Genomic DNA, 23,405 nt, shown 5'->3' with positions numbered 1-23,405 from the left:
TTTTTTAAAAAAATCAGAAGTTTGTTTTAAAATATAGCTATCTGGGCCTCTACTTCAAAAGATTCTGAATTACAATTGGCTGGGAGCTGGGCAAAGTTATTTTAAACAAGCTCCACTGGTGATTTTGATGTACTTTCAGGTTTAGGAACCTCTGCTATAGATCATATATTGATGTTTTACATATAATAAAAAGGATATCCTATTGTATTAAAGTAACATTCATTTTGATTTTTATCCCTAAATAAAAAACCTTCCTGAATTCTATCTTTATCTGAAAGATAACCTAGCTTTTAAAAATTGTGTACTCATAATTACAATATTAACAGCATAGTACATATATTACCTACTGGGAAATATGGCTTTTTCATAAATACTATTTTTTAAAACCTAACTCCATATTAAAAGGATAGAAAATGCCACTGCTATTCATAAAGCAAATAATGGATTCCTTGTTTCCATAATAAACGTTCAAGAGAGTTTGTTCCCAATGGAAACTCATTGTTACTGACTAAAAATCCTCTTGGAGAGGAAAAAAAAGTACCTTCATATATAATCTACATTGAGGATGCAAATTGTAGAGAAACAGACACAAAAGGATTTGCATTTAATCAAATCTAAAGCAAGTCATTTCAGAAGCATCACTACCATGTACAGAAGCGTTTCCCATCAAGATCAGGCTGACCTTTCCAGGAGACCAGGCTCCCTTATCCAGCAAAATACGCCATTCACCAGAAATCCTACATTGCCATTAAGAAGGAAATTCACCAGAACCATCCAGAATGGAAAGTGGTGAGTCAATATCAATTATTTAAAACTTTTTTAAAACTTTAATAATCGTAATGTTTATTTTTAACATCACAAATGCATAACATAAAGCAAAGGACAAGAAGAAATATCCCTAACTCCAGCTAGAACATATACAGTAGAAGTATAAAAACACAGACCAGAGACCAACAACTTTGAACTCTTGGTAACATTTTCATAATTCTGTTGCATTTAATTATTAATTGTTGGATTTATTATGCTGTTTCAAGTTCATGGAGGTATGTTTTCTGAAAGATCAATTCTATTGAAAATTATTTTTATAAAATGAGAACTTGGATATTAAAGCATTCTCTTCCAGTGTAGCCAAATTTTATGTTAAAGGTAACAACTTCCAGTAAGCCCTCAATTATAAAGAAAGTGCAGGAGAAGAATCCACATTTATATAGAACTTGAAATATCTTTTATTCATGCATCTTGCTTTTAAGATTAAGGATGAAGGGCTTTCCACATACACACGGTAAGGAAGGGCTGTTATTTCATGAATTCAAACTATATATAGATCTTTCTCAGTGTGTTCACTCTGAGGATACAAATGTTAGTGTCAACATAGAGTAAACCCCTTTCAGGAACAAATTTGAGATTAAAAAGTTAGCATTTTAAATGTTAATAAGTGATGATAGAAGAAATATTCTTTAAATACTTTGTAAAGTAGCTTGAAAGAAAAATTAATATTTTTAAAAACACCACAGATCCTCAAAGATAAAAAGAGCCATAAGAGCATCTATCTTCTGCAGTATGGAACTGGTTATTGACAGAAGTGCTAAGTTTTTGGATCCAGCTCTGAGGCTTAAAAAGTGGAAGAGGAGGGTGGCTATTGGGAGGAGTTTGTGGATGCCTATGGTATGGACAAACCAAACTGCTACAAAATCCTCACATTTTAACTAATTTAGCCCCACTTCTTTAAAAGTTTCAGTCTTTATTTCCAGTGTAAAATTTCCTAAGTAGTATATATTAATTAATATATTGAACATTTCAAGATTAATTGCTGAACTTGTCTTTCCCTGTATTCTCCTAGAGGCTTCCCATAATAAAACTAGCATAATATCATCTCCCCAGATCAAAAGTGGAACCACAAATGCTGAGCATCTAGTGGGCATAGATCAAGCACTATATTCCTAAGTGGGGATCTGCCTCCTCTTGGGGAGAGGGTTCTCAGCCTCAGCAAGACAGGCTGAGCTGGGTTGGTGGGGTAAGGAGAGGGGTACCTGCAGCCTCAAGGCTGGCACCTGAGCCAGATGGTGGTCCAAAACACTGTATTGCCACTGGCCTGTCCAGGACCTCATTCTTGGCACTTCCCTGATGAACAGAGAAATGGAACAAACGTGGGTGCTGTTCACCAATAATCCAGGATGTTTATTCTGCTCTTTCTTAAGTGAGAGTGTGCCTGTATTTCATACCATGAGGGACCACAATTCAGAGAGACATCATCTATTATCTTAATTTTACCATTGTCTAATGACGTAACTCAAAATATGAATTGTTTTATAAAGTTATAGGATTTTTCTTTTTTTTTTTTCCGAACTGTCTCTTTATTCCCTTACCTTATGTAACAAGCACCTGCTCAGAGACTCTAAAGAATTTAAAAGGAAGAAAATGTATTACAGAGACTGTCATCAAAAGTAGTAAAATAAGGTGCTTCAAATGTCATAAATATATTTGATATTTCATAACTAAAAACAGTTGAGGAATCTCCTACATTTTAAATAGCCAATTTCAGAACGTATGAGTTTGATCTGATGGAGAAAAGATGTAATTTTCAGAAATAACATTAAAGCAGCAGCATCATTAAATCTACTGTGGGCCAAATTCTTCTTCAAAGTGAACAGGAATGTGGAGAGGGCACGACTGAGACAGTTTGCTGCGTGTACACAGTCACGATACAACAGCATGAATTTTTTTCCCAAATTCGAAAGGATAAATGGATTCTTATTAATAAATTTGCTTGTGCTTTCTCTCCGGAAACACGTCTTTGTTTTCTCAACAACTGATCTGAATGCAAGTTTGTATCTAGGGTATTTGAATAAAAACTCTTAAGCATCTCCTCGTTTATGCAGGTGTGGATTCTTTAAATAGACACAGTGCACAAGGGGAAATACATTTGGATGTAGGAATACTAGCAACATTTTTAAACTCTAAATATCACTCCTCTTTAAAAAAGGAGGATAGGGTAGGTTAAGGAACTTTCAGAATTCCCAAAAATAGGAAGAATAATCCAGGTAATAGTTTAAAGAATTTTTACTAGGTTCCATCTCTTAGTTAAAATGTATTTTAATCCACCTTAAATGCTGTGTAAAATGCATTTGCTTCTTTGTATCTACTTCAGAGCCTGGTTTATCTCCATTGTCCCTGTTTTCTTACCACCCATGCTGAAGCCCCAGAGAAAGGGTTTCTTCCCCACCTCTTATGAAACTGCTCTCTCCCACATTCTAAAGATCTCCAGTTTTCCAAACCCTATGGTATTTCTATGTCTTCATTTACCTCAAATTCTCTAAGGCACTTTCTTTACCCCACAAGTACTTACTGAGCACCTACTAGGCGCCGGATACTTGACACCACCTCTTTCTCCATGCCTAATGTCTACAAGGCCTTTCTCCCTCCACCATTATTCCTCTTTCTCTACACTCCCTCTTTCCTTCATTTCCCTGTTGCTACCACTCTGCTGTGTCACATACCTACATCTCTGCCCCCTCCTCCCCACTTCTGCCCTGACCTTCCCTGGCCCCTTACTTTCCCTGGGCATCAGAACTATAGCCTTTTCCCAGGGCTTCTACTCCTTTCTGCTACAAAGTCTTCCTTGGAGAACTTTATTTCCATAGCTCTAGTTATCATAGTTTTATAGATGTTTCTTAGATGTACAGTTCTAACGCTGGTCAAAGTTCTCGCCTACCTATAGGATGATTTCACTTGATTAAGCCACCACAACCTCAAAGTCAGCATATTCAAAACTGAACTCTTCTTTCCACATCAAAACCAACCCTCTTCCCTGTCTTCTTGATTTCTCTTCTTAATCATGGTAGTCTTTTTTATTGTGTGTGTGCATGTGTGTGTGTTTGTGTTCTTTTGAAAGAGACCTTTAAGATTCCTTAAATCTGCCCTTCCCTTGTCATTTCCAATGTTTCTGGTTAGCTTCTCACTGTTTTATCATTTTCCATCCTCTCTGCTTCCTCATCCTCAACCCATCTTAAGAGGTGCCCTCAGATTAATCTTCCAAAACAAATTCCAAATCTTCCTAAATATAATAAAGTCATAATATAGCCCTGGTCAAAAAGATTAGTGGTTTCCATCACCTACAACATAAAGTATAAATTTTTACAGCCTGGTTTTCAAGACCTTCAACATTTCCATTATTCTCAACCAAAAAAAAAGGATACTTTCAGCAAATATTTACTGAAGGCCTACTAAGTGCCAGACACTGTTCTAGGCATTGGCATTTAAGATGTTTCAGTGAGTAAAAACAAGCAAAAGTTCCCTACCCTCATGGAACTTACATTCTAGCAAGGAAAGAACAGACAATAAACAATAAACTTAATAAATAAGGAAATTATATAGGACATTATAACGTGACAAGTACTACATAGAAAGAAAAAGTAGAATAGGGTAAAGTGGAATAAAGATGTTTTATGGGAATGTGTAACTTTAAATATGTTCTCATTGAGAAAATGACTTTTGAGCCAAATTTTGAAGGAGACAAGGACATTTAGTCATGTGGATAACTGGAGGAAGAATATTCCAGATAGAGTGGACAGCCAATGCAACGTCCTAAGGCAGAAGTGGTGTGGTTGATGCATTTCAGAAACTGGCTGGAGTACAATAGAGTGTTATGAGATGAGATCAGAGGTGTCGTGGAACAAGGTTATGTAGGACCATTGTTAGGACCTTGGCTTTTACCCTGAGTTAAATGGGGAGCCATTGTATGGTTTTGAGAAGAGGAGTGAGGCAATTGGGCTTTCTTTTCAAAAGAATCACTTTGGCTGCTGTGTTGAGATACACTGGGGATGGGGGAAGAGTGGAAGCAAAGAGATCAGTTGGAGGGCTACTGCAGTATCTACATGAGAGATGACAGTTGATTTTACCTGGATATCAGCAGTGGAGCTGGAGAAAAGTCAGCAGATTCTGGCTCTATTTTATAGGTGGCACCATCAGGAACTCCTAAAGGATGGGTTGTGAAGTATGAGAGAAAAGAGAGGAACTAAGAATGACTTTATAGCTTTGGGATTGGGCAACCGGAAGGATGGAGTTGCCATCGACTAATAGGAAGGTTTCAGATAAGCAAATATAGAGGGAAGGACAGAGTTCAGATTTGGACATGTGGAGTTTGAAATGTCTACTAGACATCGAAGTGAAGATGGACATCCAGGTCTAAAGTCCAGGATAGGTCTGGTCTAGGGATAGCCATCTGAACTTCATCTATATATTGATAGCATTTAAATCCATTAACTCCAATTACCCTCATTCCTTTCCCTTCCTACACATGCCTTGCTCTTTCCGACCACTGCTTTTGCTCATGCCATGCCTAATGTCTACAAGGCCTTTCTCCCTCCTCCTAACCTATCCACATCTGTCTGAATCCAGACTAAATCCCATCCCTTCCCACAAAATTTTCATCAACAAACCAGAGTATACTCTTCCCCCTCCCTTAATCCTTCACATGTGAATGTCTTATTTCTCTCACTAAAAGAAGATGTCTTTAAGGACATCTGTTATATGTTCTAAATTTATTTTGCATCCCCTGTGGCATATAGCCCCACATTTTGCACTAGGGTCTTGCCAACTGGTACATAAGACTGATTGTTTTATGGCAAAACTTCAGAAGTTGTGATCTGCTTATTTGCCATCTCATGAACTTTATCCATTAGTCACCATGTGGTTATTTGTTAAACTTATTTAGAATAGGTATATTTCCTCTAGGCTTTTTGGCATACACATAAAGCATAAATGGATAATTCAGATTGAAACCACCAATTAAAAAGCCCTTTGGAAAAAGTGAAACCAAGACTGTCTGCAAACACACAAAGGATCAACCTGGACCTCTTCAACATCCACCACAATCTCCTTCTCAGACCTAAGTCCACACCCACGATCAATCAGCCAGCTAGGAATGCCTAGGTTAGAGTTGGCCCCCACTTCCACAGGAAACTTATAAAGTCCCTACTCTTATGTATATCTTTGGTTCTCAAACTTCAGAGAACATCAGAATCACCTAAAGGGCTTGTTAAAACACAATTGCTGGGCCCACCCCTAAAGTTTCTGATTCAGTACATCTGGATCAGGACCTGAAAATCTGCATTTTTGACACATTCCTAGCCGATGCTATTGTTCCTGGCCCAAGATTCACACTCTGTGGATCACTGGTGTGTATTCTCACTTGGACTTTTCTGTCTGGCTTTGACTCCTGCCTTGTTCTGACCTTTAGTGCCTGAGTCACTCTCCTACTCCAGGCGGCTGGAACGGGCACTAGAGATGTCTGACCATACCACCGGGCCACCACCCCTCCCCTGCCCTTCTTTATTCCGGGCTCAAAGGTTGAGAGCCAACTTGTGTCCTTGACCCCAATTTCTCTCTCCCTCTTCAAGATCTCCTTTCATCATTTTCTCCCTCTTCCCTAAATCTTCAGTCCCTCCCTCTTCCTGTTCAAATATCCTCAAATATCTCCTATCCACGAATTCATTAAATAGATATAAAAACATAAGCAAACCTCTCCTTGTCCCTGTAATTGTCTCCAATGATCATCCAATCTCTTGCTTCCCTTCCTCATTCAAACTTCAAGAAGAAATAGTCTCCCTCCCTGTCTCCACCTCTGCCCTTGACGTTATCACCTGGCTTCCAGCTAATGCTTCCAAAATTGCTCTTGCTAAGACAACACCAACCACTGAATTGAAAGCAATGGATGCTTTGCTGTCCTTATCTTCCTGAACAATTCTGCTGTGTCTCATTCTTTTTCCTTCTTTCTTGAAATCCTTTCCCTTGAATTCTGTGATGCCTCATTCCCCTGTTTTTTTCTGGTTCTTCTCCAACCATTTCTTCTCCTCAGACAACCCTTCAAATGTGGATGTTCCCCAGGCTTCCATCTTTAACCATCTGGTCCAGAGCTTCCCAACCAGTGTGTCAGGAATCAGCATTGTAGGAGGTCCCAGGATATTGATCTCAGCCATTGAGAGTAGCCTGGCCTATTTATCCCAATATGCCAGATGCATAAGTTTTCCGTGAGTGCCATTGTTATGACTCTACCTTTCAAACATTCCAAGAGAGTTCATTCTCTTTCCTGGTTTCCTTACTATCAACATTATGATGGCTCTGAAACTTATATACCCAGACCAATCCCATGGTGGAAGCCTGAGAATCAGCCTTGAATCTTCCCTCTCCTTTCCCTCCTACATCTATATAATTTCCAAATCTGTCCTCTCCTTGCCCTCCTATCAACCACGACTCAGACCCCACTATCTCTTGCCTGAATTATCCTAGAATCCTCCTGACTGTTCTCCCTGTGGCTTTGTGATTCTTAAATCGAAATCCACCCTCATACAGCTGCTAGAAAAGTCTGTCTAAAATGCAAATCTAACCACACTACCCCCATGCTTGGAAGCCTCCAGTGGCTCACTGCACACAGGATGAAGTCCAGACTCCTTCGCCTACAAGAAACTTCATGACTGCGCCCTGATCATTTCCTTTCCCCAGGCTCAGTTTCTCCCTCCTTCTGTTCTTACCTCCAGGACTTTGCCCATGCTGTCCTCTATACCTGGAATGTTCTTACCCATTTACCATCATACACACCACTTACCTCCGCTATCACCTTGCCTTCCCTAACTCCTTCCCCACCCTGAAGAGAAATTGACACATTCTGTGTATTTCTGAGTATTCTATTCAGGCATACTTTTTGTTGTACTTTGCACATTTGCATTACAATTATTTTTAAGTATTTCTCTCCTCCCACTAGATGGCATGTTCTTTTGTATTCCCAGCTCTGACACAATGCCTGACACATAAAAAATACTCAATAAATTATTGATGAATAAATGTAGCCTTAGGCTTTTCCCAAAAAATAAGGCATCACACACAATTCTAAGAGCAACACTTAGATTCCTTTGGAACAAACATTAAGATCATTTAGCTTTAAATTTGAGGCTGATTTGAAAGAGATACTTAAGCCTCTTTAATTAAAAGATATATAGGCCAAATCCTGTCAAAATAAGACCCAAAGGATCAGTCAAATAACTGTTTTGCTGAAATCAGGTTGCATGTGGCTTTATTTGAATTGAATAATAAATTGCCTTGGAACCTAGTTTGTTTTTCTCTCCTTCATTTTGTACAGGAAATTTGTATTTAAGTTGGTACTTTTCACAACATTTTCATATGCATATCTTATATAACTCTGCAGTCAGTTTCAGAGAGATTATTATACCCATTTTACAGATGACGAAAACAGGGCTGAGAAATTGTGATTTTCCCAAGTCAGTGGCTAATACGTAAAAGATGGAATAGTGTTTCTTTCACTTAGCTTGGATCGGTTTCTGTCAAGGACCAGGAGATAGGACTAAATGACCTGTGTTGAAGCCACTTCAAATTCAAGTCTATCATTCTAATGAGAAAATAGCATCACAATATTAGCCCTGGACAGGTTAACCTACTTATAGTATCCACATTTGATTGTTACTATTCCATTTGCTTAAGTCCCAGGAGACTACAGCAAACGAGTGTATCAAGGCGTGAGAGTGAAGCACACAGTCAAAGATCTACTGGCAGCAAAACGATCCAAGCAGACAAGTAACTCAAGATTTAATGTAAGTCTCCGTTGAATACATTCTGAAGTCTTTGGGGGTTTAAGTCCTATTAAGATTAGTTATCTCCCCTCTCCCTTTATCTTCACACCAATCTCTCACGTCTGGAGTCTGATATTCTCCACAGCAAAGCCCCCCTTTAACTGGCACACACTATATAATTCCTAGTATTAACATTACGGCACATCTGTCAATCTATAAGCAAGGATTCCAAGAGCTCTGTGAACTTATTGGCTGGCTACTTCAGCTACTGGATGTGAAATGATGATGAGTCCTGACTTTTTCATTTCTGCCACTCATGAACTACCAAAGGCTCAGTTGGTGGGAGTAATGCTGACCTTCATCCACATGTTATTCTAAATCTGATAGAGACAACTTCTAAACATCTCCTCTGTAACATGCAAAATCAGATTTTAAAAATCTTAGTAGGAGTTGTTCTAAGTCTAAAATCTTTATCTGACATCCTTGTCTTTATAAATAGCTCCGCTCTGTACCTAAAATGTTTAAGTAGTTACACCCAAATCTCCAATAATGATTCTTGAATGGAAATAGCAGTTGGCTATCAAGTTATGTACATAATTACTCACCTGCATTGCTGGGGGCAGGACATGAGAGCAGATGACCAGGAATAAAGGAGGTGACCACATACAGCACTGAGCACAGGGGCTGGTACACAGTGGGAACTGCTTCTTCCAGTGAGTTCTGCCCAGAATGTCAGCACCATATTCAACACTGCTCCAAACTCAAACTTCTGGGACTTGTTTCAAATGAACCAACTCCAGATTCAATTTCCTCCCATCCAAGAACATCCTTTATTTGCACATTTTTTGGCTTTCCTTTCTTTTAAACCACTTCCTCTCTTCTAGTTCAACAAATGGAGCTTAGTTGATAAAGAGAAATCTGAATAATTGGCTCCTTGTCTGCTCCTAGTGCCATGTTTCTCCTCATGCTTCTTCAGAATCATCTGGAATGTGAGTTAAAAATATCCATACAAATCTAGTCTCTTGCGAGAAAGAGAGAGAGGAGAAAAGAAAGAGACAGAGAATTCAATCTACTCTAAGTGAACTATAGCGGCATGGATGTAACGTGGATTGCTTGGCCACTACTATGGCTAGAATTGTGAAACCTGCAAAAGTTCCAGGCATACTGTCAGTTGGGAAGACAAGAGACGCAATGAGGATAACTTCATAGTCAAGGAACAGATAGTCTATCTGCCCCATGTGAGGCTATAATTCCCTCCTCAGCAACGTCATCCATACACACATACAGTGATAGGGCACTGTGCCAGATGAAATTACATAACAAGGCAAAGAGGCACCTATCCAAATGGTGGATGGAAATATATTTTTTATTTAAAAATTACCTAACATGATTTCTTACTTAAGCTCTGCGACTATCAAAGAGTGTGTTTTCTCTATTTTTTGATGCTTTTACTTTTTAAAAGATGTAACACTATAAACATAATTAATAATAAGTCATATTATTTGATTTAATTTTAAAATGCAAATTCCTGGTCCCTGTTCCATGTCTACTAACATAGAGTTATTGGTCTGGGGGCAGGGAATGGTCATTGTTAACAAGCTCCTTGGGTGATTTCTTTGCACATCATAATATGAGAACTTTACCACACAGCAAAGAGCAACTGTCAAAACCCCACACATAACCAAGGTTCTTATCTCTACCCAGATTAGAAGTGGCTGAGCTATTGCTACTGGCCCAGTGACACTGCAAATGTTATACAAAAGTGGGTACAGGAAACATGTCATACGTGGTCTGGTGGAAAGGAAAACACTTATACATTTAAAAAATACAAGATCATATAACCAAGCACTACACTGAATGCTGAAGACAAAAGACCAGGCAGCATAGCATTGGAATACTATTTACATAGCACAGTTTAAAGTGTACCTCCTGTGTGTTATCTCATTCGATAGACACACTACTCCTATGAGATTGATGTTGACATTGTTCTACATTTTACAGATGAAAAAGTTGAGAACAAAAGAAGGGAAGGGATTGTTTGCAAGTTGCAGTTAGCAAGTGGCAGGTCTTCTGACTGCCAATTCCATATCCCTTCTAAAGGGAAAGATCAATGTGGACTGGAGTAGAATCATTTCTGATTCATGCTGTCTTCATCTGTTTGGGCTGTCACCACAAAATATCACAGACAGGGTAGTTTATAAACAGCATACATTTATTTCTCACAGTTCTGGGGCCTTGATGTCCAAGTTCAGGTTGCCATCATGGTCAGGTTCTCGTGAAGGCCCTTTTCTGGGTTGCAGAATTCTCATTGTATCCTCACATGATGGGAGGGCGTAGGGAGCTCTCTAGAGCCCTTTTATAAAGGCACTAATCCCATTCATGAGGGTTCCACCCTCATGACCCAATTGTCTCCCAAATGCTCCACCTCCTAATACAATCACATGGGGCCTTAGGATTTCAACGTCAATTTAGGGAGGACACAAACATTCAGACCACAGCACATGCAAACAAAGGAAATGAAAGCATAAGAAAATATCATCATACAGAAAGTACTGGAAAGGTGCAAACCAGCTCTAACTATGGTCGTTCTTCTCAGGCATCAGGTACACAGGCAGTATGAACTCAAACCTAACTTCCTGTTCTCACATATTACTCAGTGTCTCACTGCTAGTATCTTACTCTCGTCCTCATTTCAAAGACCTTTTAAATTTGGGTAATTAAATGCATATAGTCCCATTACATGGCTATTTGGACTTTAGGTATCTCCATGAATTGATTTTACTGCCTACTTCTCTCATCTCAACCACTATTCTAGAAAATCCCAAGAAAGACATCATATTCGTTAATCACTGACTCTCAAGGACTTTTTCCGTCCCTGTGGCAAACACAACTCAATGAGCAGGAATCATGGAGAATCACACTACTGGCAGCACTTACAGGGCTCTAATGGCATGAGGAATACAGACACTACCTACCCTTTTTCATCCCAGTTCACTAGGTGACAATGAGTCTGATATCTTGGATAAGTTTAGATAGGAAAGCCATCTTTAGACGTGTTCAAAATTTGCTACTGATAACATGGGTAATAACCAGTCAAAGGATAACTTGAGGAGATTGGAGGCCCTACCACACTGTTTTACCATAGATTTTGCCCTAAGCCAAAAAATGGACCCCCAAAGATCCTACATCAAATCCCTGAAACATGTGAATGTCGACTTAAATGGCAAAATATGTGATTAAGTTAAGGATCTTGGGTGGATCTTCCACTTACCCTGGAAGAGGTGATCCCTAAATGCAATCCCATGTACTCTTTTTTTTTTTTTTTTTTAATGTGGAAGAATTGTGGTATTTTTGGTTTTGTTTTTGTGGGGTTTTTTTTAACATCCTTATTGGAGTATAATTGCTTTACAATGGTGTGTTAGTTTCTGCTTTATAACAGAGAGAATCAGCTATACGTATACATATATCCCCATATCTCCTCCCTCTTGTGTCTCCCTCCCACCCTCCCTATCCCACCCCTCTAGATGGTCACAAAACATCAAGCTGATCTCCCTGTGCTATGCGGCTGCTTCCCACTAGCAATCTATTTTACATTTGGTAGTGTATATATGTGTTAGCACACAGTATTTGTTTTTCTCTTTCTGACTCACTTCACTCTGTATGACAGACTCTAGGTCCATCCACCTCACTACAAATAACTCAATTTTGTTTCTTTTTATGGCTGAGTAATATTCCATTGTATATATGTGCCACATTTATAAGAGGGAGTTTTGAGAGACACACAAAAGAGGAAGAGGCCACGTGACCAGGGAGGCAGCTATCACATATCAAGGAAGGCAGGCAGCCACCAAAGCTGGAAGAGGCAGAGTGGACTCTCCCCTCGAGGCCCCTGGAGAGAGAAAGAATAAATTTTGGTCTTTTTAAGCCACCCAGGTGGTGGTAGTTTTTTCCAGCAGCCCTAGGAAACTAATACACAGATATTATGAAAACTACATCCCCCAGATAAGTACTCTCTAGGAAGTGTCTATCTGATGCCCAAAGTGCTGCTCTGTTCTTTGTGACAGCACTTGAATAAGTTTACATGGGTTATGTTGACTCATCTTTACCACAATTTCTCTCATGAACATCTGTTTTCGATACCATGAAGTGTTTTTCACATTTTTGCAGCAGGAATCGAAAGGGAAAAAAATCCCTTGCATCAAAAGAAACTTTCACCAAATACTGGACTTAAAACCACTGTGTGCATTTTAGCCATAATCCTGTGGTTTCACAACTATTATCATGGATATCTTTTTAAATAATCGTTTCCTCTTTCTTTTTCAAATTTTCCTGGGTTATTCTTTACTATACTATCGACCTGATCATTAAAAATATGAGCCACTCACCAACATCTGGTACCAAAAGATATGTATTTAGACTTCTGATGTAAGTTTATGTTGCATTGTTTTCAATTACACTCTTTCAATGACATTCCATAAAAACCGATCATTGAAAATTTTAAATATTATCACAAAATTCGGTGAGCTCTCAGTTATCTATAGTAAAATTAAAAAGAAGAAGAGGCAGTAAGCCTAATAGCCACAATTTTTCATTTTGTTTTGAAATTCAGTGAACAATGTGCAGGCTATTGAACTTTCTAATCAAATTTTTCCCAAGCTATCATAAAGATTCATTTAAAATCATTGAATATAAAACAGCTGCATGAGGGAAAAAATTCTAAACTTGCTATGTAGGAAATGGAGCTCAGTGACCCAATTTTGGAGTTAAAATTGAGTAGTGGAATGGGGGAGTTCAGTGCAGTATGGGGGGAATTAAGAATGGGCTTAGCAATCAGGGTCTGATATTTAATCTATTTTACTGGTTTATGGACACCCTAATAGCTATTCTGCTCTGCTCATTCATCAAAATGTTATAGTGAGGAACAATAAGGAAATAGATATGAAAGTGATTTTTAAGTTAATATCCTACATAAATATGAGGAAAAACAAGTGACGATTTTTGGTTTTTCTTAGAAGATCTGAACTGAGGGAAATGTTGAGGAGCTATATCCCAAGTGGGAAATATATTTGGATCATATCAGCCTTGAATTATACATAATATACATACACAGACCAAAATCTAACTATTTCCACTTGGCATGATTCTTTTTATACTAACCTTAAAGCCATACTGTCAGCTAGGTGTCTTGGTTAATCTTTCCTAATTATTTTGGAAGTAAAACATTGTAAGCACAGAAAGAAGCGTGACAATAGTACATACTGATGGAAAAAACTGGAAGAACAGAAGATGAATGGAAGCCGTCTAGTGCGTTTATGGCATAAATTATATGAAAGTGTTTGATCTTCCTTGAGAGGTCGGTGAACTCTTAACTGTAGAACAGATGTGCATTGTCCAGCTCCATCTGTAACAACTGTCTTTCCATCAGGACAGCTAGTTAGAGATTTGTTTTGTTCTATATCCAGCTGCTGCTTTGTGGCACCAATCACATGCGCATTTCAGTTACCACCGAGTGTAAACATGATGCCCATATCTGTGATTTGCACTTGGAGTTCTCGTGAAGTATTAAAACATGAAAATAGGCAATTGGAAACTGTATATTACAGCATCTCAAAGTTTCTTTGATTTCCCTGACACTTCGGAAAACACATCTGAGACTTCTCTTCTGCACCAAAAGGGAAATTGCTGCCTCCTCAGTCTGTTTGAACCCCCTCCTTCTGGTTATCAGTGGTCTCTGGCAATTCCTTTCTCCTCAGTGTCCTTGTCAATAAAAGTAGAGTTTGATTCCTCTCATTTCAGTATTCAATTTTAATACTCAAACTTTAAAAAGGTTATCCCATCCCCTTATCTTCTTTATTATTCATATTTCAAATGTTCACATCTCACTGTTTATGATTTGAAGTAGATCTGAATCTCTGAGAACTAGCTCATATTCAAGCTGCAGCGTCCTTGAGCTGAAGTTTCAGATCACTCTGTCATCTGGGACTCTTCAGCGCTTAGGTTCGCACAATTTTCTCATCTAATGTACAGGCAGCATAGCATGAGGAAGAGTATGGGCTCTGGATCAAGATGACCTGAATGCACTACTCAGCTCTGCCATTTGTCAACTGTATGATAACTGTAAAGGTACTTTAAGCTTGGTGTCAGAGGAAGATAATAATACGTGCCTTGGGGGTTTCCCTGGTGGCGCAGTGGTTGAGAATCTGCCTGCCAGTGCAGGGGACACGGGTTCGAGCCCTGGTCTGGGAGGATCCCACATGCCGCGGAGCAACTAAGCCCATGAGCCACAACTACTGAGCCTGCGCGTCTGGAGCCCGTGCTCCGCAACGGGAGAGGCCACGACAGTGAGAGGCCCGCGCACCGCGATGAAGAGTGGCCCCGCTTGCCGCAGCAACTGGAGAAAGCCCTCGCACAGAAACGAAGACCCAACACAGCCAAAAATAAATTAATTAATTAATAAATTAATTAAAAAAAGAAAATAATAATAATACGTGCCTTGCAAGGTTAGATTTAATACGTCAAGAGCTTTGCACATGGTATGTGTTCAATCAATGGTAGTGATATTAAATACTGCAATGAAGGAACATTAGAATTCAAGTGATGTAAGAAATTCACTGAGCTGAAGTAATGTACAGTCCAGCTGTGGGAGAAAGAATTATACATGAAATAAGTGATTAAAAATTAAAAGATGGCTTTGGTTTCCAAGTGCCAAACGCATAATAGTGACCATCAGTGAACAAGATGGAGGTTGAAAAGGGGGAGAGCAAGGCGTGGACAGGGTAGATGGAAGAAGACTTCTTGGAGGAGGGTGAGCCTTGAGCTAAGTTTGGAAGGAAGACGATAACTCAGATGAGCAGTGAGGAGGGGTAGAGACCAAACAGAGCACGAGGAGGGGGTGACGGTCCAGAGGGAGAGGAGAGACTCTGTCTGTGATGTGCAGTGGGTAGATCCACTTGGTCTATAGGGTGGAGAAGTGAAGAGAAAGTCAGGAGGCCTGGGCTGGTACATGACCTTTCAAAAGTTAGTTCTAGTCTTGCCTGCTGAGGTCTCCCAGACACTCCCCTCCATGCCCAGAGCCTCCAGCGTATTTATCTGCTAAAATACTTATTACATTGCATGATAATTGCTTGTTTTATTAAATCTCTCCCCCAACTGGCTAATGTCTTGCTATTCCCGTTTTTTTTCCTTTTGGAGCCTCCAGCCCAGGAGAAACAGCAGTGGGGTAGAACTGTTAAGAGCTTGTGTTTTGGAGTCTGACAGACTGAGGACCTGACTCTATTGTGTGAAGGTGATCGAAGTTCTCTGGACTTCTGTTTCATTCTATGTAAATGGAGAGAGTGATACCCAGCACAAATGTGTCATGAAAATTAAATTAGATAAGGTATAAAAAGCCCCTGGTATGGCTGGTACATGGCACATTGTAAGTGCTCAGCAAATGGCAGCTTTTATGGTTTTGCTAGTACCTGGAGTGTGGTAGCATTTGATAAATGTTACTTATCGTGCAAGTGTGCTGCGCAAAGGCAGACACCCACAGTTGGTGGTGAGCTCCGAACAGCAGCCTTGGGAATTAGATACTTTGTCTTCACTACTACAAATTCTAATGGAGTATAAATAAATCGACGCGGAGAAAGGCCACTGGGTAACTTTTGTAGGTTCGAAAAATTGATTCACTATGAGCCAATGAAACAACAAAATAGTGGAAGCGACAGTTAGCAACCTTGTTTTTATTCTGACTCAGCAATACCACCCTCCTCCGTTCTGCGGGTTGAGATGGCTAGAGTTGAAGCTCCAACTTGGTGCATTTCATTAAGATAGATTCAACTGCTCCCATCCTGCAGCTCTAAATCTCCAAATATGTAACCAGTCTTAGATAACAAACCAAGTATTATACTTACCCATCGTGGATGACTGTTTTATGAAAACACCAACTTCAAACAGCAGGAAGAAGGAAATAAAAGTCTTAACATTTTGATCAGGATTTGCTCTCAATTTACTGACCTAACAAGTTACTTTTTTAAGCCTACATTTCCTCAATTACAAAGGATCATATAATCCTATGAATGGTATGGGTGGGAGGGGACCAGTACTCACTGTGTTTTTGATGTGTCTCCCTTATCCCCACTGGGTACAGCTGCTTATTTTTCTGCTTTGCTAGATTTTCCCGACCCCAAAACATGTTCTACCCTACCCCCCGACCTGAGGGGTCTACCCAAAGCTAAGCTGTGTCCCTTATTTATTCGGAAAAAGATAAATCATCTTTCCTCTAGTTTGACAAGAGTTTGCAAATTGAGTTTGCAAGGGAAATAGGCAACAGAAAAATCACATAAAGCACAAGAACAATTATGTGCAGTGCAAATATTCTACACTAATATCTGGTCAAAGATTGGCATGGGTAGGACAGTTGCGGTGACTTCTGGGCCTGAGTTCCCTTCCATCACCTCAATTTTCTCTGGGGTAAATAAGAATTCTTAACGATAATAGCTATCATTTACTGCTAGGCTCTGAAATAGAAACTTGACAAATATTTTCATTTATCCATTTGAAAGTAAATTTCACTTATCAACAAGAAGCACAGTAGCCTTAAGAGGTTGGCACTCATATCTATTTTTCAGATGACAAAACTAAGAATCATGTAGGAATCAATGGAGCTTAGATTTGGACCCAGGTCTTTATTTTACGCAAAGTAGTATTGCCTTCTTAAGTTTACATTTCTGGCCCAAGGAAGGGCTATCTTAGGAATAACCACTTTGCTTCGGGTTCTCTGCTCAGTGCTGAGCTCACCCTTCACACTCCATACATTCTGTTGGCCCCGTCATGCGTTCGCTCCCTCTCAACCATCTGTCCTCATCGCTGTCTGTCTCTGCAGCAATTCCGTAGACTGCTCAGATGATGCCACACCCAGCCCAAACTAGAGCCAGGACCTTCCTCTCCTCTGATACCCAGACACCTTAGAAGAAACTGGACACAGAAGTTCTCAATTTCCTTCTAGAACCTGTCTCTAGCTCTGTCCCAGAACCTGCTTCCAGAGTGTAGTTTCTCTCTGCCATTCCCCACCACTCCTGGACCCCTGTTCTCCTGAGCTTTGCATGGCACCTAGCCCTCCCTGTAAAAGAGGAAACCATTTCCGGAGCCAGAGTCCAAGCACACCACACCGACCTCGCAGAAACCTCTCTGCTGCTCTGCTTGAGCTCTCTAGGGCCTGCCTCGGCCAACCCATTATACTCTGACCTCTTCTTCTTGCCTGAACCTTATAGCCCTGCTCTGCCTGTTGCTGAGGTGTGATTTCTTTTCTGAAAGTTGCCGAGTTGACCTGAGAGGCTGGTATCACATGGCTTGCTCCTGGGACAGGATGTACTATGTCACTTCTCCCACTCGAGGAGGAGGAGACCATCTCAGCTCCCTTCTGAAGGCTGGAAAAGATCCCCGAGCCCAGGGAAATGCAGAGCTTACCAGCTCAGTTGACTCTGCTGGCCCACCTCTTAGGTACTCTCGCAACCTACGTGGTGTCCAGCACTCTCTCACAGTTGCACACACTAAAGAATCATATGCATACTCTGAATAAATATAATAACCACTAAGGAAAGGGGAGGGCAATTTCCTTCTGCTCTTACCTTCTTATGAACAAACGGAAAAAGATGGAGAGAGAAGGACCACCAATAGTCTCATTTCCTGGGCAGTTTTTAGAATTCCATGCTAAAGACAGATGGAAGCCTTTACTAACATCAAAATCTAATTTTAATCAAGATATAACCCCCAAAGCCTCCTCAAACTTGGACAATTTATATACTGTGCTACTTCTCTTTGATATTCTAATGGTAGTGCTAAATAACAATGAAAAGCCTCAAAGAAAGAAAGAGGCAGAACGTAAATAAGCCCACACACTGATTATCCATGCTTTACATTTAGGCAGTTGGCCATATATAAATTCAAAGAAGAAATCACAGCCGTTGCAGCCCTCACTGTACTTGCCAAGTGTAAAAGCAGAGCACATGTATATTCTGTTGACTCCATCGTCAGAGGCGTCCGCAAGCTCTGAAGACACAGGAGTGCAAATTATCTGTACTACTGCTATTACAAGAAATCCTCATGCTTTTCTATTATTTCTAAAAATTTACCATAAAAGTTATTTTTCATCTCTTCCACTTTCATGAAAGAACCCTTCCTACCATGTGTTCTGGCTTTAGTAAGAATTTCGCGCTTGCCTGGGCACAGCAAATGATCATCAGATGACCCAATGTGTATCTTTCTGCTTTGCTAATGTTTTATTTTTCTTATATATATCTCTTTATATTTTAGAAGTACGTATGCTCTTTGTGTTTATCAAATTCTTAGGAAAACTATAATTTTTCCTTAATGAGTACATCTCGCTTGCCCTTGCTACTTTTTTCTGAATTGCCAGCAGAAGGATCCATTCATTTGTAATGTTTGCCCAGTTATTGATACATGGGATCAGTGTCTACCCTGGGAGTGTCCCCCCCAAACCTTTCATTCACTCTCATAACGCAGTGCTTTGCATATTGCTTGTTAACGTTGCCAACTAACCCCCTTCCTGAGCCCAGAAAGAATTCAAAAAGAAAAAAAAAGCATTTTCTGAGCAGGCAATGCCTTGTAAACTCCAAATGCCAATGTTTTTAATGCATAAGTACATATTATATCCCTGGCATTCATTTGAATGAATGTTTTATCTAAAGTTTTCAAAATGGCCCATTGTCTGGCTTTAATTAGCCCATGGTCCTGCCTGTTTGGAGAACTGAACCGCATTTCCAGGGCTGTCCATGGTCCCCACCCAGCCACCTGCTCCTTCACAATTGCAGAAATTTTTAAAAAGTAATAATAATAAAGTCAAACCTTCTGCAAGCACCTTATTTTTTCAGCTGTCTTATTGATTCTGTAGGGTTTTTTTTTTTTTTAATATCATGAAATTTAAAACATTTCCTGGTGGTGAATCCTTTCACACAGCTTGCAAAAATAATCAGATTTTGCAGTGAAACAGCCATGGCGAGTCCATCTGGCAGAGCTGAAGTTCTGCAGATTCTGCTCTGGCCAAAGTGTACAGGACCATTTATTAATGTGCATCCCAGCGGCTCCTGTTGTTCTAACTTAGCTACATAAATACAAATAGCATTCCAAAGGCACACCGAGACCCAGGGGTTAAAAAAAAAAAAAGTGTTTCATTTTGTAACTCAAGCCACAGAAATCACTTTCCCACAAGAGGCAGCCTGGACATAATTTTGCGCTAAGCAGGAGAGTTTTAACGGTAAAATTTCAAGAAACTGTCAGAAATCTGGAATTCTGTAAACAGTGTTACTTTCCAAAGGGCATAAAATAGTTCATATACCAGAAATGCAAGACACTTGGAATCACAGTTTTTTTTTTTTAATTTGAGATTTACAATAAAGATATAAGACAAATTCTATTTTTAAATTTTTATTAACTGGTTGTTTCGATTACAAAAGTAACACATGGTAAAATTTCAAACATAATAAAACAATATAAAATAAAAAATAGAAGTCTACTGACCTTCCCTGTCTACCAATCCCCTCGTTCTACTTCCCAGGGTCACCATACTGAGTTTTATGTGCAATCTTCCAGAATTTCTCTATGACATTTTATTAGAAAGATATTAAGCTGTTGCACCAACAAGTTAATGAACATCAAAATCTTAGATATTTACATGTACTATTACAAAAATGCATAAAATAATGTTCTCATGGTGAATTCCTGTCCCCCAAGAGAGAATTTAAACAGGCCTTTTTTAGTCTTCATTTTACTTCTATACATTTGAAGGCACTAAGCAAAGCACTTCATTCTTTCATGTCTCCATCTTATGTCAATTACATAGTCCCTACTGTCACCTGAAGTGGTGATATTGCAAACAAGGTGCACAAATACAACTCTTTCTTTGTGAGATAAATCCCCTATAATCTAGGCTTTATAGATGCAAGGTAAATGTTTTTAAGGATATATGTTTCAATATTCCTTCCTCACAAACTCTTATAGGCTTTAGGATTGGACCTACACAATGCCCTATTAAATCACTTAAGGATGTAGAGTTTTTTCCTCTGTAAACAGGGCAGTATGAGGGAGACATGCCAGGCCCCTCTTTACACACAGTTATCAGTGGGGAGGATGGGAATAAAGAAGAAAAGAAAGAGCCCTGGGAATTGGTACAACTGGGACAGGTGGCCAGCAGCCCTTAGCACCCACAGGGAGAGTATCAGCTCTCGCCAGGCTCTAACACAAAGCCAAATAAAGGTGGATATAAATGTCCCCTGCTGGCCTCCCGAAACCCCGCCCTACTGAGAGCCCCTCAGACCTGTATCACCGGATCTGTTCAGCTGCAATAGCCCATACACTCACCCCACCAACCATTTCTGACCCATCATTTTCAGCCCCAGATTAAATTTCCTAGAATGCCACTTTCAGCACGTCTACACTGCTAAGAACCATCTAAAGGACCACTGCCTGCTACTGGACAAAGTCCAAGCTCCTCAGCCTGGCTCAAAAAAACTTTTTATAACCTGGCTCCTGCTCCCTCCTCCAGCTTCTCCCCAGTTTCCCTGTCTGCACACTTCCTGCACACATTTCCTTGTCTCTGACATGCTGTCCACACATTTGAGCCTTTGCTTTGCTCCCCAACGACAAAGCCCCTTATCCTATCTGCTTACTGATTTCTTTTCATCCTTCAAAAGGGGATTCATATATCACCTACAGTACGATACATTCAGTCATCCCTCAAGATAGCAACTCGCCTCCACCCCTACCCTCATCCTAACCCCAACCTCCTCCCCCTACCTGCACTAAATCATGGTTAGAGTAGATCTAGTAGAATCCAGCCTATGCCACTCACTAACTTTGTGACCTTGAAAAGTCCTTATACTGTCTATTAATTGCCAAGCTGTAATCTAGAGATAATAACTTACTACAATCTATTTCATTGGTTAATGACAAGGCTTTAACAAGATAATGCACGTGAATCTTTAGCATACTGCAAAGTATATAAAGCACACAAATGTTAGTTGTTGCTAAAAATGATGAAACACATATGTAAAGTGCCTAATACAGAGTCTGGCATGAAGTAGGTATTCATAAAATGCTAGTCCTCTCAACCCTTATTTTTATTACTGCACCAATTACATATATATTTCTGCAACTCTCTTCTTTTTGAAACTGTGAGCTCCCTTAGAATCCATGCCTTATTCCTCTTTGTATTTCTGGAAATTACCACAATCCTGATACACAGTAGGCACACAATATATTTTTTTAAGATTTTTTGACATGGACCATTTTTAATTTGAATTGAATTTGTTACAATATTGCTTCTGTTTTATGTTTTGGTTTTTTGGCCCAAGGCATGTGGGATCTTAGCTCCCCGACCAGGGATCGAACCTGCACCCTCTGTATTGGAAGGCGAAGTCTTAACCACTGGACCGCCAGGGAAGTCCCCGCAACATATTTTTATTTAATCAATTAAGTGAAACTTCTGCTCTGGGCAAACCAACTTGCTTGTTATTCCTTGAAGAAGAGCCATGTTTTTCCATGTCTGTGCTTGGTTCACAAAATTCCTTGCACCTGGGAGCTTCCTTTCTCCTCTGCATCCTCTCATCTTTCAGTGCCAAATTCAAATCCTTAGCACATTGATTTGCCCCTTTTCTCACTTCCAGAGTATATAGAGCATGGACCATGCACCTGGAAACTAGGTACATACTGTTCTGTACCATGAGCTACTTTTTCCTGGGTATGTCTCTATCAGTTACTTATTGCTGCATAAGAGCCCACTGAACCTTAGTCATTTATAATAATGATTTATTATTTCTCACAATACTGTGGGTTGGCTGTGTACTTCTGTGCACTCATGCAGTTGCATTCAACTGGAGGTCCAGCCTTGTCAGAAAGTCCAGGATGGCTCCTTCCATGTCTGGCAGTTTGTGCTACTGTTAGCAGAGTGCCTGGATTCGCTTCCACACACTCACTCATCCTCCAGGAAGCTAGACTGACTTTTTTTTTTTTTTTAATACATTCGGGTTTTTTTTGTTGTTTTTTTTTTAATTTATTTTTTGGCTGTGTTGGGTCTTCGTTGCTGCGCTCAGGCTTTCTCTGGTTGCGGCGAGCGGACGTTACTCTTCCTTGCAGTGTGCGGGCTTATTGCGGTGGCTTCTCTTGTTGTGGAGCACGGGCTCTAGGTACACGGGCTTCAGTAGTTGCAGCACACGGGCTCAGTAGTTGTGGCACATGGACCCTAGAGTGCACGGGCTTCAGTAGTTGTGGCTCGCGGGCTCTAGAGCGCAGGCTCAGTAGTTGTGGCGCACGGGCTTAGTTGCTCCGTGGCATGTGGGATCTTCCCTGACCAGGGATCGAACCCGAGTCCCCTGCATTGGCAGGCGGATTCTTAACCACTGCGCCACAAGGGAAATCCTAGAATGACCCTTTAAGAGGAAATTGTAAGGCAGAATTTCAAGCAAGCAAAGGTGAAAGTAGCAAATCCTCTTGAAGTCTAGACTCTGAAACTCACACAACATCACTTCTGCCACATTCTATTAGTCAAAGCAAGTCACAAAACCATCCCAGATTCAAGGGGTAGAGAGATAGACTAACATATCGATGGGAAGAGCTGCAAAGTAATTCTGGCCATACTTAATCCACCACAAATGGCTTGTGTCCCTAAGTAGATACTAATCTAAGCCCTTGTTGCATTTTTTCTAGCACCTGAAACATTCAGCATTGTGCCTAGCTTATCAGAGGTGCCCAGTAAATATCTTTGGTTTGATGGAAGGGCTAGTGCACAGAACCTACTGGTTATGTCATTGAGAGGTTAAAGGAGAATAA

At 40.1% G+C, this 23,405-nt stretch overlaps 1 protein-coding gene across 1 annotated transcript in view; it reads left to right on the top strand.

The window, feature by feature from the left end:
- Nucleotides 1–779: 779 nt before the first annotated feature.
- POU2AF2 (POU class 2 homeobox associating factor 2) overlaps nt 780–23,405 on the top strand; it is a 35,468-nt gene continuing 12,842 nt past the window's right edge. The window contains exons 1-2 of the mRNA XM_028164182.2: nt 780–789; nt 8,494–8,603. Of these exons, the coding sequence (XP_028019983.2) occupies nt 780–789; nt 8,494–8,603 (120 nt within the window). The remainder of the gene's footprint in view (nt 790–8,493; nt 8,604–23,405) is intronic.

This window comes from Balaenoptera acutorostrata, chromosome 9, assembly GCF_949987535.1.
Source record: "Balaenoptera acutorostrata chromosome 9, mBalAcu1.1, whole genome shotgun sequence".
NCBI classification, from domain to species: domain Eukaryota; kingdom Metazoa; phylum Chordata; class Mammalia; order Artiodactyla; family Balaenopteridae; genus Balaenoptera; species Balaenoptera acutorostrata.
The sequence above is the reverse complement of the archived record's forward strand: the minus strand, read 5'-3'. Positions and strand labels throughout refer to the sequence as shown.